Source organism: Procambarus clarkii, chromosome 83, assembly GCF_040958095.1.
Source record: "Procambarus clarkii isolate CNS0578487 chromosome 83, FALCON_Pclarkii_2.0, whole genome shotgun sequence".
In the NCBI taxonomy this organism is placed as follows: domain Eukaryota; kingdom Metazoa; phylum Arthropoda; class Malacostraca; order Decapoda; family Cambaridae; genus Procambarus; species Procambarus clarkii.
The window spans coordinates 8911630-8929650 of NC_091232.1; the positions used below are offsets into that span (position 1 = coordinate 8911630).

Here is an 18021-nt window from a genome sequence, read left to right on the forward strand (position 1 = left end):
CTCCCCCTCTCTCTATTGATTTTGTTGGTTTGCCTTTATGTACCACTTTACTGGTTTGCCTACCCCTATCACTTTGTAGAAAAAAGAATTTATTTCTTCTTCATTCCTGCTCTCATTTAAATGTTTTGCCTCGGCGAGGTTCAGTTTCAGCTTCTCTCTATCTTCTTTTGAAAGATCTCGTCTTAATGACCACCCTTTCCCATCCTCATCACTTTGCAATTTTCTAGCATTCCTTAGTACTTCTTCCATCTGTTTGGCACCGTTTAGGGTGATCCTCAAAGGTCGATCTTTCCCTTTTACGTACCTGCCTATTCTCCTGTAGTCGCACACATTCTCTCTGTTTGTAAGACCTTCCACGAGGCCAACAATTTTATCTACTACTTTAGCTTCTTCTACAGCTCTTTCTGACCTAGATGTTATCGCCTTTTCTTTGCAGCCAAAAATGATCAGGGACTTACTCCGATCAACTGTGTTTTGCACCAACTTCGGGTTAGATGCCAATTCTTTCCTCACTTCTAGCCTAATGTTTGTTTTATCTTGGTTGCTGCAGTGTTTGACTTCCTTTACTGCTTCTTCTATTTTTTCCTTCTCCTTGGCCACTTGTGCATAAGTGAGTTGCATATCTTTCTTGCACTGTTCTATTCCCTGTGTAACTTCCTCCATCTGTGCTGACAAAAGCTGTTTCTCCTGTTGAATTTCCTTGCCTAACCTATTGTAGTCATTTATGTTTAAATTTACTTTAACTTCTTCCAAAGCTATTTTTAAGAGTTTATTTTCTTCTTCCATGGCTTTGCAATTTGTTTCCAATTGATTCTTATCCTTGCGCAAGTCTTTCAATAAACCCTCAAGACATAAAACTTTGCTATTCAAATGGTCATTACTTTCTTTCAATTTACTAATTATTTCTACATGAGAGTTCACTATAGTATCTAAATTTACCAACTTGTTATGTAGACTACTAATATCAATGCTTTCTTCATTGAATCCCTCAAAATCAAGCTCTGTTTTGTTTTTCCCCTTGCCAGTGGCCATCTTGAATGTTCTTCTCTGCACTGTAAACACTAGGGCAACTTTTTCTCATCCGATTTTTCACTTCCCTTAGCACTTTCCTGTTATCTCACCTATTTTTCAAGAGCACTATACCTTTATGTTCTCTGGGACACCACTCACTACCATCAACCTGTACTACAATACTTAGGATTGTTGAAATATGCTGGAGCTCCTCTGCTGCAAGTGTTGACCCTAGGGGTGTCACCTTTTTGTTGAATGGGATGTCAGAACCATTACACCACCATGCTGTCAGGTGGGATACAGCTCTATGGCCTGAAATGATCACAGGACTTGCCTTTAGAGGAACACACATTTTCTTAACTTATGGCCAGAAGTGGGGCTTCATTTATTCCAAACTCCACTGCCTTCTGGGTTGTTAGAGTATGCTGTAGCCCCCACCAGAGAAATGTGGCATTTCAGTGACCGTGCATTTGACAACCCCAATTTGTAAGTGTAATTTCATGTCCGGCACAAGACACCGATCTGTACACTCCTATAAATAGAATACTAGTATTTCAAAGATTTAGGTATAACTGTTAAATGTACGATTATAATTAAGTAGTTAGCATGAAATGAGTTCAGTATAAAAACAGAAACAAGAAAATTAAGGATGTATGATACTGCAATTGTAAAAATGCGAAATTTCTGTGCCGAACACTTGAAATTAAACTTGCAAATGGGGGGTTTACTATTTTCCCAAATGATGTACTTGAAGGCGATGAGTCACAATAACGTGGCTAAAGTATGATGACCAGACCACACACTAGAAGGTGAAGGGACGACGATGTTTCAGTCCATCCTGGACCATTCTCAAGTCGATCGACATATTCAAGATGTACTTGAATATGGTAAGTATGGTGGTATACACAATTATGGTTTTCAAAATATAAATTTTATCATTATTTAACTGTTATTTGAAAATGGTAATGCAACTTAGAAATTGTTGGCTGTACATGCTACAGTATATTATATATCCCATCTAATAGAACACAAAATATAGAGCTCTCCTTTTTGTATAGTAGCTATAGATGTAACTCAGATATACTGTAACTTATTAGTTAAACCTCCAGTTTACAATTTATTTTTCATATTTAAATGGAATGCAAGAATACATTTTTTTAAATTAAAGTTTTCATATTATTTTAAAAGTCCTTCATAAACAGCATTATTATTACCAATACTTTTTAATAATGACAAAAGTAATAATGGTAAAACAAAAATAACTTAAAAATTCAGACGATGAGTCACAATAACATGGCTGAAGATACACTAACTAAACCACACATCAGAACATGAAGAAATGGCGACGTTCCTTCATTTTCTAATGTGTGATTTGGTTATCATGGGTAATTATTGTATTACCCATGATATTATATAATAATAATATTATTATTATATTTATTTTAAAATGAAAGGCAATGAAATTTATATTTAACATTTTCTATATACTGAAGGTACCAGTTAATATTGACAAAATAGTTGTTGATTTAGGGGCAATGACGATCATGGGATCGGATGTGCCCCGTCGTACCCGTGATGGGTTAATTGCGAAGCCCGGAAAGGTGAAACGCCAAGCCTAATTGCGAAACGAGTGACGCCAATCACTGGAAACTAATATGCCTCGCTGCAAAGAAACACAAACAGGTAGATGACTGGGGAGCCCAAGGAGTCTCCCAGGGTGACAAGCACCGGCCCCACCCCATAAGAGAACACTGGGTGTTCTCTGTGTGGGGTGGGCCCCCAGCTAAAATGCAAAAGTCATCCAGAGCCCTCCGGCAGAGCAGAAGCCAGCCGCCCACCACGTCTGAGGGCACACCAGGAGCCCACCAACTCCCAGGACTTCTCCGCCAAGCCGGCGCTGGACACCGTCACAAAATAGCACAGTTAAGTACAGTATTTTGACAACAGATGTTCTGGTCAGCAAGAGATGTTCTTCTTAACCCAATCTACATGCTGAAGTTGGAGTAGCAGCTCTCTTTGTTATACGACATGAACAAAAACTTGCAGGTACTGTTGATGTTTAGCAAAATTGTCCATTGCTGCATCCAAAATTACTTTTATGGTAAATCAGTTTTTCATAAATTTGTCCTTGCATTGTTTTCAGGGAGACATAATCATAAGTTTCACTACCCTGTTTCCCACACTGATGGGGTCAGGAGACTTCAGCTTGGAAGAAATGGGAGAACAAATACAAAGATATTTAAATCTAGGCATCTAGCCATAAATTCTGTACTTCTGCTGCACCACATAGAACACACCAGCAATACAGTATATCCACAACAGCATCCCACCTCTTAAAACAATGAGGTATAAAAGTGCTACCTGCAAGTTTCAATATGAAAGCTGTTTAACATTCACTTTTGAATTAATTCATGTAGCCTTATTGTTCACCATATCTCATCCACTGATCATACTTAATCCCAGCTTTCTCTCTCTCTAATTTACCATGTATTTCCATTTCCTTATGTTTTCTCACCTCTTACCTTCAAATTTATGTAAATATATGCCCATAACTACTTATATCTTCTATTTGTTCAGCATATCTATCTATTTGAGCCAGTATATCTAGAATCTACATACATCCTATTTTATATACTGTATTCATTTAATTCCATCATTACCTCATCTATAAATATGCAGAATAGCAGTAGGGAATGTTACACACTTACATTAATATAAAACTGGTTACTCATTAGTGATGTAATTTTAATACATGCCATTTCCTACAAAAATCCCTTCATAGTATTTAATATCATTCCAACTACTTCATATATTATCAATACACTAGACCCCAAATATAATCTTTCTTCCCTGCAGCTGACACATTTACATCTTCACATTACTAAAAGTGACATTTGACCAAGGACGTGATCTTTTTTTATGTACGAGTGGCTAGTTTTGCTTGAACAAAATGTTTAGGGTAATATCAAAGCAGTTTTAATTTAATTGAAATAACTTTATTGACACTACATTGTAATAGCATCATTGAAATCGGCACAGAGATAATTACAGTGTTTTTATGCTTCAATACTTATGCATGAATCCCAGGCTTTTGCATTACACAATTTCAATATTGCCTTCAGTGATCTACCAGGCCCACATTCAAAAGTTTTAGGAAAATGTGTCCCCTGACTTCTTTCATAAAGCACATGCATTGTCTGTTCCCATTTGACAGGAGAGTAGATCTGTTTGGGTAGTTGTTTACTGATCTGATTCACACTCTTGTAGTACTTTCCATCAATATTTGAGTGGACCGGAATTATGGGTTTTTCAATTTTAAGTTTTGCCAACATCTGAAATATATAATTGTATAAAAATTTTCATATTCATGTATGTTACCGACCTATTCCATTCAGTAACTTTCCAAGGCAAAATCCTATTGATTCTTGGTCAAGATCATTCTGGTGTGGATTAACTAAAGTGCACTTAAATAAAATCTAAACCCCCTCTAGGTGCAAATGGTCGAGGGATTTGTCAAAGTGGGCACCACTTAGCAGTTCTTGGAAAAATGTCAGCATTTGTGTGTAAACTTTTATTTTAGTCACTCTGATAGGATGAAGCTTTTCTCCTTTATTTTCCTAGGACCAGCATGATTCATCATGGGTGTTTGAAAAGATCCCCGTTAGCCTAGTGCTGAATATCACCCAGACATGACTCAATTCTGTCCAATGACAGCTTCAGTAATTTTGACTTAGAGAGCATCTGAGTGAAATATACATATAATATCCATGAAAATACAATATTATTATTGCACTGGAGTTAAAAACAACTAAACATTTTTAATTAAACTATTGATTACAATCACAGTATGATATGCAGATGATGAGTCACAATAATATGGCTGAAGATTTGAAGACTAAACCACACACCAGAAGACGACGACGTTTTGGTTTGTACTGGACCATTATCAAGTCGATTGTGATAATGGTCCAGGATGGACTGAAACGTCGTCTCCTCTTCCTCTTCTGGTGTGTAGTTTAGTCTTCACAGTATATTTTCAGAAGCCCCCTGATAAGCTCTCAAAATTTCTGACATTGTATATGATGAAATGGATCTCCTTGAGCTATGCTTGATTATTTATTGTTTTTGAGGCATATGTAAAGCAGTGAAGTTATTGTTACTATAGTTTATAAAAAACAATTGTGACCCACTTATGTGCCAATGTATTCAAAGATGTTAAATGTCTTGAAAGAAAGGTATGTTTAAGCCAAAAGATAAAACCAACTGCTGTCTTAGCTAAATGCAGAAGTATCCACTCAATTTAACAGCCTCTTTTATACCGATCTGCTGGTAATAACGACCGGTTTGGGAGACCGGTATTTAGAGCCTCATATAACGGTCTGGCGGTCGATATTACCAAAGGTCGGTATTGGGTTTGTCTTGGCATCAGAGGGTCCTCACATGGCAAGCAGGCTGCCTACCCCTTTCATCCCCTCCCTCACCCTCACTGAACCTCTCCCCCCACACCCTCACTTTCCCTCCCTCCCTCCCTGCCTCTGCCTCTTCCTGCCTCCCTCCCTCCCTCCCTCCCTGCCTCTGCCTGCCTGCCTGCCTCCCTCCCTCTGCCTGCCTGCCTGCCTCCCTCTCTCCCTGCCTCTGCCTGCCTGCCTCCCTCCTTGCCTCTCCCCCGCTGCCTACCACCCAGCCTCTGCCTGCCTCCCTCCCAAGCTCTGTCTTCCTCCTTGCCTCTCCCTCCCTGCCTACCTCCCAGCCTCTCCCTGCCTGCCTGCTTACATTTCAGCCTCTCCCTCCCTGCCTGCCTGCCTCCCTGCCTGCCTACCACCTAGCATCTGCCTGCCTTCCTCCTTGCCTCTCCCTCCCTGCCTACCACCTAGCATCTGCCTGCCTTCCTCCTTGCCTCTCCTTCCCTGCCTGCCTGCCTACATTTCAGCCTCTCCATCCCTGCCTGCCTCCCTCTCTGCCTGCCTGCCTACATTTCAGCCTCTCCATCTCTGCCTGCCTGCCTGCCTACATTTCAGCCTCTCCATCCCTGCCTGCCTCCCTCCCTGCCTGCCTGCCTGCCTACATTTCAGCCTCTCCATCTCTGCCTGCCTACATTTCAGCCTCTCCATCCTTGCCTGCCTGCCTACATTTCAGCCTCTCCATCTCTGCCTGCCTACATTTCAGCCTCTCCATCTCTGCCTGCCTGCCTACATTTCAGCCTCTCCATCCCTGCCTGCCTGCCCATCCACCCACCAGTCAGCCATCACTGACACAATGAGTGCATTTGGAGCCAACATGGTGCACAGATGTTCCTTGATTGTGCAGATATGTCCAACAAAGTCACGGAATGAACACTCCAGCCTCATGACAAATCAAAACAATGTGCCGTGAATCTGTGACATCACAGGGTAGAAGGCACTACAGTGGCTGTCTGTATAAAATATATCTTACCTGAACGTTACTTGAAAAATTACCGACACTTCGGAAATACCAGAGCTCCGGAAATAACGACCAGGGTACAGCCCCATATAGGCCGTTAAATTGAGTGGACACTGTATTTCAAACTTCTCACTCCGAGAAACAAGTATATCCACCATGCCAAGCAACACGTATACATTTATGCACAAAGACAAACTGGTTGAAATGAGCTTTTATAGGAGATATATACCTAAACAACTAAGACATTTAACAATATTACAATAAAAAACTATTTACAATAAAATGCTCAAATCCCATAGACATCGCTACTCTTGACTACCTGCGTGAAGTTACAAAAAGGCCAGATGAACCTTTACTGTGATGCAACTTTTTTTTTTGTACTGGGAAGTTTTATGCAGCAATTTTGTATAAATCTCACTAAATCTGACACATTACCAATGATATCAATATACCTAAATGTATATAACTTACTTCTTTGACTGGCTCAGCTGCTGGTTTCATGAGGTCAGTGTGGAAGGCTCCCGAGACAGGTAGTCTTTTTAGACGTCTCAAACGGAAATCAGATTTGTTTTCCTCAATGAATTTCAAGGCCTGAAAAAACAATGATTCAATCCTTTACATGTGCTGGACACACAAGAACAGATGAAACTACAGTAGACATATTAGCCTATACTGTACTATATTTCCTACATCAATTATGTACAATCACCTTAAATTTTTCTTATAAATAACACTAAAGGAAAATACTGTATTGTAATTATCCATCTCATTGTTTAAACTGGAGGTCAATTGGGTAAAATCTGAGAAATTGGCACTTTTCTTTATAGTAATATTACCTTAGAAAATTACTGTACAAGGTTCCATCCATTTAAGATGTATTAAACTCTGAACAACACTGTGGTTATACAAATCTGACAGTAACCATGAAAATCAACATATGACAATAACTACTTGAACCAGAGAACCAACACTTAAATCTTGATTCGACCCAAATAAAATTGTATTATTTTTAGTGAATAGTTTTCCATCTGGTTTCCCATCAATGGTATAATATTTATTTATCCTGCTTTACACTGCCAGTATGCCTCCAACTTCATCCTGCCTGTATGCCTCCTTTGTAGCTTATCTTCTCCCAAAATATTTTCATATCTCTACTTGGAGTACCACCTGGCATCAGTATGTATCGAGAATATTGTTGGGGTAATTCTGGTAAGTAATTAAACTAAATGGACCCAAACAGAATTTAGAAATAATATTCAAATATAATAGTTTGTGGGTTCATTTCAAATGATTACCAGATAGATGGCTTCGATTCAGTTTAGAATGAACAAAAATGCAGCAGACCACATGGAAAAACAGCCAGGACTGATGTGGGGATCAAAGGTAATCAAACTGCATTGACATTTCATTTTATACCCATATTTCTGATGCTGTGCTTCAGAGGGAACATCAAACTTCATGCGACTAGTCATGAGAAAAATACTTCAGACAGCCCAAACGATATATGATCTAATCTGCTCTATGTTACTTATTCCTTATGTAATCATCCATTTAACTTTCTATCCATCACTCAGATACATATCCCTCAGTATGCAAAAACATTAATAAAATAAATTTTCTCACCTCATCATTCCCTGCAATTACTTTACAGTGAGGAAAGAGATAGTTTGCAATGCGACAGTCAACTTCAGGCAATTCTTGTCTTTTACAAAACTCCTTTGCCACAGAACATGCAAAATTTAATCGAGAATCAGGCCCATACATAACTGTCATCATTCCACTTGGAGTTATTTCTGAAGCAAGCTGCATGGACTGAGCTCGCACCTTTACCAGTCTTATTGCTGAAAACGACAGATACAAAACATTGTGAAAGCACTGTAATATATGCAATGTATACTTGGATATTTTTAAAAAATTGGATAGCTCACCTCAGAGGAGCTAGAGAAAGTTTTTGAAATGTTGTCTATATCAGTGTAAGTTGTGTAATCTTCAATTCAATTGTATCTATTAACTGAATGAGTAAATTAACAAATCAAAAGACTGAAAGCCCTTAATAGGCTTGTCAAACTCACCCCCTCCCTTCACTAAGGGTAAAGTTATGTTCATGGGATGAAAATATGAACTGACTGATTCAGCTGAAACATAAACAATCCTTACAAACTAATATGCTACTTAGCACTATACTACCTGTGTAAATGTGTGCTACTATAATTCATCAAGTGTCTGCAGTAGGTTACAGACCAGAAACACTGGTTCCACAATCAAAACTATAAATATAATTAGTTTCAAAATGGGCTGTCAGCAGTTAATATAATTCCTAAGCATACAGCACCTTGAAAGATGTTGAAGTCATCTGGTTTATAGATGATGCCTCTAATAGTTTACATTGTAATCTACTAGAACATAGTAACACCAATTATGTAGCAATTTGGTTCAAGTACTGAATTTCAAGTACAGTACTTAACTGTAAAGATACCAACCAGAAACCATTAGACACATATTTAACTAAGAAAGTTCAAGTTCCCTTACCATCTTCAAATGACAGAGCACCAGCAAAAATTAGAGCGGTAATTTCTCCAACACTGAATCCTGCCACGCCTACACAACAGTCTAGTACACTGGGTCGTTCATCTCTTAATCTAAGATTAAAGAAAATTATGGTGATAAGTATTTGAATGCCACCTTTACAGAAGCAACCTATAACCAAAAATTATGCTACTTTAAGAGAAATATTGTCAGCCTCAGTAGAATCAGCTGAATTGAACTCTTGTAACTTTTATCTTATATACAGTATTTAAGAGCAGGAGCTCAAATGAATATTTGCCATTTGTAAGTGTGGTCTAGCAAAACACAATTTGAAATGATCTCTGTAGTGCAAATACAATTTTTAGCTTGTTCTGACTAAGCACAGACCTATCCTGGGACCAGGATGTTATAGGAGTAACCAATTGGCATAGCACAGGAAATTATTGCATAATAATGTAAATATTTCCATAATGACATGGAAAGTATATTTATGCTATGATAGGACATCCAAGGTAAGCAAAATTTGTCTTTACTACACTACATTTTACTGACTTGCACCACAAGGAGAGTACAAGTAAGTGGAGCTAATCTCCAAACTGTCTAGCATGCAATTGGACATACATTTGTCATTACATACTGTAATGAACAATTAATTTTTGTTAATTTTTATAATGGATGCAGCATCAGAACATAAGCATAAATTTTGTGAATTCCGCACATTGAGCCATTAAAGCCAACAGTGTTGTTTAAAGAAACAGCACAAGATTTTTAAAAATAATGTTAAAACAACAACAGTTCTAAAACTGGTCCTGCCAGTGAAATACCAGTACCAGGAGTATAGGTGTTAAATACCTAAAGAAATTAATTATTAAAATACTCACTTTTCTATCGCAGCTAATGATGCAACAACTACAGCAGGCTGTTGGTGTACAGTTTTGTTCAATTTCTGAGGAGGGCCATTCAGACTAAGGTCCAAAAGATCAAAGCCGAGAATTTCAGATGCGCATTCGTACATTTCTTGAACATTAGGATATTTTAACAATTCTTTTCCCATTCCTGAAATGTATATTTTTTTGTTTAGAATTAAATTTTATTGAAACTAATTTACAATCTTAGAAAAGATATCCTAAGCATAATTAAAACATTGCAGGATATTCAATCTGAAAACAACTGTGTCAATAACATAACTGAATTTAATTGGGAGCTTATGCAAGATAAAACCAGCGTTGAATGTAATGAAACACCATTTTCTGGGCAAGTTCTGGAGGCTCCCCGGAACTATCCAGGCTGATATGAATATCCCTAACTTTGGCATCAATCGATGTGGGTGGAGTTCTAGGCCTACCAGGGACCATGAGCCAAAACCTGGCCCCCTAAGAGGGGCACAATGAGCAATGGCCTATAGAAATGCACATGTGATTTTGGAACATTCTATATCTGCCATCGACTGGGACAGGCACTCAGAAAGGTAAGCTCCACAAAACAAATCCCTATTCTGGTTAAGACAACGAAAATAGATTCAGATTCAGATTCAGATGTTTATTCAGGTAAGGTATATACATACAAGTGATGTTACATTAATGGATTGATATATAGATAGAGCTAGTACATACAATGCCTAAAGCCACTATTACGCAATGCGTTTCGGGCAAAGACAGAACTCCTCAAATGAAAACGAGTAAACGAGCATGGCGTCACACAAAAATACTAAATATGAAGGCAAGAAAGTTTTCAATTTTACAGCAACTCAACATGGTACAGTAACTTTGGGTAAATGTTACATTTTGTAAGGAAGTATTCTTTTCTGTGTATGCAATAAACATGCAGGCAAATCTAGAGCAAGTGGTGGAGGTAAACTATCAATAGGTTTAAAAGCAGATATGACTCATTTCCAGGCAGGCTGATACCTGGATTAAATTATTAATTCTAGAGCATATATCAGAAACTTGATAAAACTTACCAACATATTGTGTGCCTTGTCCAGGGAATAATACAATGGATGTTTCTTGCGGGTCAACTTTGGGCCGATTAGAATGCTTAGCTTGACTCTGTCTACAATAAACAGGCATGAAGTTATAAAATAAAATTTATTTAATGACTTAACCTGTGAAAATTAATTTAAACCATAAAATTTTATATGTTTAAAACTTAACCAAATAAAAAAATATGCTGGTAAACTTAGTTTTTAATTCAACTGCTTGATTCACCCACTATTTTCTACACTTTACAATATTGAATATAGAGTACAGTCATAGAAAATATTAATTTATTTTAATTAATGTTTTGGATAAAAACTGTAATTGTAATATGTAATAAGTCTTAGAATTATGTCTACTATTTTTATCCCAATTCAGTTAGAATAATTACATTTGTAGATAGCATGGTCAAAAGAGGTATGTAAACTTACTAAATGATGTTACTTAAAAGGCATTAACAATAAATAAATAGGGGTGGAAAGAAAAAGAAACTTAAGCTACCTCATCTACAACAGATTAAAGGCATTATTTACCTTGAGTCTACCATATGCTGGTTCTCTAGTCACTTTGGCAAGTGTTTGTCATATCTTAAGAGTAAAATGTAATGTACAGTATTTGATACTGGGCATTTGTTCACTGATACATGTGACTATTTATTTATGTCTTTGTCTTAAAATATCATGTAACATGATACACTTTCCTTCAACTTGTTACAATACTTTTAAAATATTTATTTTGTTATTGTATCTATAGATTTAAGATGAGAATAATAATTTTGTCTTTTTTAGATGATATTGTAAGGGTAATATGGTGCTTGACTTTGGCAAATAGACCATCACTATTAATTACCACTTTTGTGGGGTTTAGAAGCATCAGCTTGAAGACAAAAATGGGAGCTGTATTGGACAAGAAGGTAACAGATAAACATCTTCATTCAACACCTCATACACCCTGCACAGAATTATAAGAGAAATAACCAACACCATACTTCAGTAATTCATTCACAATAGAACCTTGTCACTTAAAAGACTAGTACAGTATACAGTGCTCCTCATGAGTCGTCATATACAAAACAAAAACCCACAGCCTTGGAAACCACTGCCACTCAGCAATGTTCACCCATTTTCTTTCCAGTCTTCTCTTTTTGCCTATCCTTAAATTCACCTAAATACACTCTTCAATCGTCAACCATTCATTCATTAAGCCCAAACCAACTCAGTACACTTCCCTCAATTTTGTGATTTACTGACTTTTGCACTCCATATCTTATGACATTTTCATTCCTAACTACCTATTTACTGTCCTAACACCACACACGCTTCTCAGATAATTCATTTCAACTGCATTAATTATTTATTTTCATGTACACAACACACCTTTACCTCTCATCTTTGCTAAAGGGTAAGAATGATCCTTTATGCAACCCTCTGGCTACATCTCTTCCAATCTTGTTTTTTCTACCAAATGCTTTCACTTCACTAAATGTTCTCCTTTCCCGAGCCAATTTTTTCCTCAGGTATTTTAAACCAATCGACCACTTTTAAATTTCTTAATTCACACTAGTTTCACCCAAAGAATCTCTCTTACCACCTTCTATAACTTTACTTTTGTCCATAATTACTTTTCATACTCTTCTCTCGCACATACCAATAAATATTTAAGCTAGTCTAAATAAATCTCAATCACTATTAGCTAAAATAAATGAATCTGAATACATCAAGTTTTGCATACTCCACCTACTCATATCATTCACACATTTCTCTAATATCCTTAACTCCTTGATAGCCAAATCCATATACTGTATATTGAATAATTAAGATGGTATCACACAACCCTGGTATACACCTACATAAATACAAGGCCAGTCACTCATTACACCATAATTCGCACACATACACTGCTTCCTACATAGACAGATTTTGTCAACTTCAAACATGCTGAGCATTCTCTCAAGTCAAATCATTCCCTATTAACATTCTGGCATTCCTTCTCTAAAATGAACTACTGTACCAACTCCTTCAACCATATGCTCAGTGATACATTAACTGTCTCTTGCACACATTTCTTGCTTGCAAAGCTATTTATAGGCATAGAACATGGATTTTGGTATCAAAATGTTTGAAAATAATTGCTCCTAAAGACACAATTTTTACACACAGAAATCACAATAACGTGATGCATCAAATGAACAAAAGGCAGTGTCTATCGATTAATTAAGGGGGCTTATCACACTAAATTAAAAGTTGTTCAATTTGCTTATAATTTTTTTTATGAAATGGTTATAGAAAGGGCTGCAACTGGTCCAAGTTTCACCATCACACCCTAAACAGAAAAGGAGAAAAAAAATACACAACGTATTATGCAACGAATGTTCAACATTTTCAAATAATCTCAGGAAACACATGTGTCAACCAAAATGTCTACTATGTGCTGTAGAAGCACAAACTCTTGTATTAATTGTAATATGTATGTGCAATATATTTATATGTAACAATTTTTTTTTTTTCTTTTTTTTTGGCCAATTTTTTTTTTCTCGTTTATTATCAAGGGATTTGCATGAAACTTGCACACCTTGCTCAATGGATGCCTATCTGCAAGGGTGCCAATTATGAACGAAATCTGTCGAAGTCAAGCTCAGCTACAGGTGGCCGAACTTGGATCTTTATTTTACTCTGGAAAGTAATTTACAACTTCAAGGCGTTTCTCAGCTTTCATTTATTAATCAATTTACATGCAAATTACACCTTATATGTAGAGTTTGTGCTTCTACAAACCTATTGAGACATTTTAGTCCAAAATCCATTTGTTGATTTTATAAAAATTTATAAACATCATATATTGCATATTTTTGGAAGGGTAACTTTGAAAAATTATATTATTGCACTAAACACTTTCCTTGATAAAACTGATCAATACAATCTATTAGTATGTGTTAGTTTAATATCTGAGTGTTATAGAAATGATTTTAGTTGACACATGTGTTCCCTGAAATTATTTGAAAATGTTGAAAATTCGTTGCATAATACGTTGTATATTTTTTTTCTCCTTTTCTGTTTAGGGTGTGATGCTGAAACTTGGACCAGTTGCAGCTCTTTCTATAACCATTTCATAAATAAATTTATAAACAAATTGAACAATTTTTACGAAACCCGTAATATGCCCCCTTAAGGCAGCGTCTGGAATGCTCTTGGACGCAGGTTCGAATCCTCGTCACGTCCCTTGTGGATTTGTTCATACAATTTTTCACAAAGCAAACTGGATAAGCACTGTCATAAGACATGGTGCCAAACATTTCTACTTTGTACAGATATAATTTGATAATTAGCCATCCTGGCAGTCATATTCATCATTTGAGAAGGGGGGAGGGGTGTTGTGTTGTTGTATATGTTCTTTGCTGTGATAAGGAGTGGTCTTTCCAGGTGGTGGGTTGTGGTGCAGCATGCTCTCCATTGTCTTCCCACCCCTAAACTATGAGACAAGACCATTTGAAAGTTACTTTTTCTGGAGGGGCTGTAAGTCATCCAGTGCAAGACGGGTTAGCAGTGATCTGGTTGGACCCATTGCCCTAGCTAAGGAAGCTATTGAGACAACCCGTCCTCTTAAAAATAACGTCACTTTTGGCTCGTATGCGCGATATGGCTAAATTTGGACGTAATTTGAAATGAAATCGACTCACAAAAGTGACGTTCTGTTCCGTTTTCTATTTGAGTCGTCCGGCGTACGCGCAGAGGTTATAAGAGGACTCTTTAAATTCACGTTTTTCATATCGTTTTGAAACTTTATGAGAATTTCCTGCCCACCTAACCTATCAGAGGACCCTTAACTTACTGTTGTTGAAAACAAAAATCCCAAATTTATTTTAATTTTTTTTTCATTTTCAAATTACGTCCAAATTCGGCCATACGGGCAAACGGCCAAAAGCGACGTTCTTTTTAAGAGGACAGGTTGATTGAGAAGGCCATGCTCAGACAAATAATTATTAAATAATAAAATTGACTTGCTATGACTTATGCCCCATACAGCACTCCATGGCCAGGATGGTTTTAATTGTAAGGAAAATTCATTACACAGAATGCTAACATCATTTATCTTACTTATAATTGCTGTTGTGAGGATAAGGACCTTGTGTCCACACATCATCTGGACTGAGGGGAGAGTCTTCATAACTGGCAGCATTCTCCAGTAATTCCTTTGTGGATTCTGAACTAAATGCCTCTTCAACAAAATCATATTCAGTTGCATTGGGTTTGACCGTTTTATCTGCAAAGGAGTAATGAACTTAACATACAGCAAATAGTAAGCTCCAAACACAAGTAATAAAATAAGTTGTACAGTGAAGTACATATATGCATATGAAATACACATTATCCAGAGGCAGAAACTGGTATACATACATACATAATATATACTGTATATATATTGATATATATATGTATACTGCCTTCTGAGCCAGTCCCTCAGATACTACTTGAGCCAGAGTATATATGGTCCATCCAGGACTCATACTAATCAAACCTTAATTGATCTTCTCCACCATGACAAGATAATTTTCTGGTGATCTTGTTCTGTATTTAGGAAAGGAAGACAGTGGCAAATCTTCCTTGTGTTGTAGGGCATGGATGTCACTTTATCCAGTTCCCCTTCCAATTGACCTCAGCTTGTGTCATGTCCAAGACATTGCAAAATACGTTTGCTTGCCTGCTGTAACTTATTCTCCATGGTGGTTCGTGCTTGTCCTTGCTTTGGCATGACGTGGCTACCTTTTTTGTGGTAATACTTCCCTCTTTCAACTGTGTTCCATACAGTTCTGGCCCTGCTAGATAGGCTTTGCCAGAGTAGTTTTATTATCAATGTAACTGAATTCTCTGTTACTGTGGGTATGACCTTAGGCTATTTGCTTATCTGCGGGTGGCTGCCTTCATCTGCCCTTGATGTGGTTCCTGTGGTCAGTTCTCTTACCTGCAGCTCAGTCACCATCTGGCTCCATTCTTTGGCTTGGGTAAGATTCTTATATACAGTATTTAATTCTTTCTTGGAAGGTCCTAATCATATTTACTACTGAATAACACATAGCATAAATAGTTAAAATGCTAAAAATGCTTAGATAATACAGTGAACAGTCATTATCATTTAAAATACAAAATTAATGTTAAAATGGATATAGATCTTAAGAATTTTTCCAGCTGTATAGTCAATTTTCTAAAGACTTAACACAAATTTTCTTCAGGTATTATAGTACAGTATTATATTTAATTTTTTTATCATTATATTCAAAGAATGAGGGATTCAAGGGCCAAGAGAACAACAAAATATATAAAAAAAAAGAAAAGGTTTTGCCCTGATTCAAAATGCCTAATTTAGAAAATTATGTTTTTAATAGTTCTGTATTTTTTAAAGCTAGAAATTCAAGAAAATAGAAACTAATAAATGGTTCCAGATCAAAGCAATTTACTGAAAAAAAAATATTAAATTTGCATCATACCATTCTTATCCTGCTGATCTACTGCTATGCTGTCGGATACTTTTCTTCGGGAACCTCTTGCCAGGCAGGGAACAGAAGTAGACAATGTTTGCCGCATTCCTTTTCGGACATGATCTTGAATGTAAATTAAAGGAAATTGTTTTGCATACCGAGACCACTGACGCAGCATCACCATGGATTATGCAGTGCACTGTGAAGAACAATTAAATTTTTGTCAAGAGAGTAAAGTTTTTTCAGTGTCAGTGACAAGAAGCCTGTTAGGCTTATTAATTGTCCTCCTACATCAAATACTGGCAGTCCCCAGGATTCTACCCACAACAGTTGACAAACTCCTGAGCACTTATTTACTGCTAGGTAAACAGCTTTAGGCTAGGTAGGGGGTTCTATAGGTTCACATACATATTGTTAATTACATACAAACATATTCCTTACAATTTAAAAATAAGATTAGCTACATATTCATACACCATATGATCACAACAAGAGTGTGATACAGCATCATGGTCTGCTCATTCTGGTTTCAGCTTTTGAACCCTTGTTGCATGAAAAGTCTCAATTCCACACAAGTAGTAATGGATGTTCGCGTTACATTATAATCTTTCGTTTTGGACAGGTTGCATGGATTATTAAATCAATTGATCAAACTTGGGATTGCATATATGTACTTCATTATCCAATATACACAGTTTAGTTTAGTTCATTTATTATGCACCCCATACCCATCTTGTGGGCAGTAGTGGAAAGGGTTACAGAGGCACATAATGGGCTCAGGGACTGAACCCACAATTCATTTAGCTAAGCACACAAGATTATTTACATCTAGTGATAAGGACTCTTAACTTATTATTAAATCTATAATGTAATTAATTTAAAAAGAGATGTGTCAAAATCAGGTTGCAATTCATATCTAAGAGTCCAGCCAACCTGCCTCCTCAATCGCATACCTTGGTACTTTGGGCGCAAGTCACATCGTACACAAGAGAGAGATCGCCAATGGATTTTAAAACCTACCTTACTTTACCCCATCCTAACACTGTCTTATCCAAAATAACCTAAGCTAATACATCCTAATTTAACAATATGTATGCTTTTAACGAGCAGGAAAGAATCTTTGTCAAATCATCTTGTGTACGATATGACTAAACCTCCGGGACTTTGTTGTCCTATGGCTGGGAGAGGGGACATGCAAACTTGGTATTTTTTTTTTATTTTTTTTTTTTTGAGATATATACAAGAGTTGTTACATTGCTGTACAGCCACTAGTACGCGTAGCGTTTTGGGCAGGTCCCTGGAATACGATCCCCGCCGCGAAGAATCGTTGTTACAACCAAGTACACATTTTACTGTTGCGTTAAACAGAGGCTACAGTTAAGGATTTGTGTCCAGTAAATCCTCCCCGGCCAGGATACGAACCCATGACAAAGCGCTCGCTGAACCCCAGGCGAGTGTCTTACCACTACACCACGGAGACTGTAATAGTACAGTATTTCTGTAATAGTACACTACACCATGGAGTACAGTTATCTTTATTAAATTTCACAATTGTGTTTATGCTTCCCATTTTCCATGGATACACAAACCTTCATATACTGATATTAAATTATT

The 18021-nt window shown here is 37.0% G+C and overlaps 1 protein-coding gene across 6 annotated transcripts in view; it reads right to left on the reverse strand.

The window, feature by feature from the left end:
• Window positions 1-3985: 3985 nt before the first annotated feature.
• beg (malonyl-CoA-acyl carrier protein transacylase beg) overlaps window positions 3986-18021 on the reverse strand; it is a 14560-nt gene continuing 524 nt past the window's right edge. For 5 of the 6 annotated variants that reach the window (XM_045759293.2, XM_045759289.2, XM_045759291.2 and 2 more), the window contains exons 2-9: window positions 16417-16606; window positions 15029-15194; window positions 10919-11010; window positions 9840-10014; window positions 8962-9071; window positions 8056-8273; window positions 6904-7023; window positions 3986-4343 (exon numbers count right to left, since the gene is read on the reverse strand). In XM_045759293.2, the coding sequence (XP_045615249.1) occupies window positions 4068-4343; window positions 6904-7023; window positions 8056-8273; window positions 8962-9071; window positions 9840-10014; window positions 10919-11010; window positions 15029-15194; window positions 16417-16591 (1332 nt within the window). In that variant the 5' untranslated portion in view covers window positions 16592-16606 and the 3' untranslated portion in view covers window positions 3986-4067. Of the gene's footprint in view, window positions 4344-6903; window positions 7024-8055; window positions 8274-8961; window positions 9072-9839; window positions 10015-10918; window positions 11011-15028; window positions 15195-16416; window positions 16607-17829; window positions 17979-18021 lie in introns of those variants that run through there. The other variant, XM_045759290.2, reaches the window with a different exon arrangement.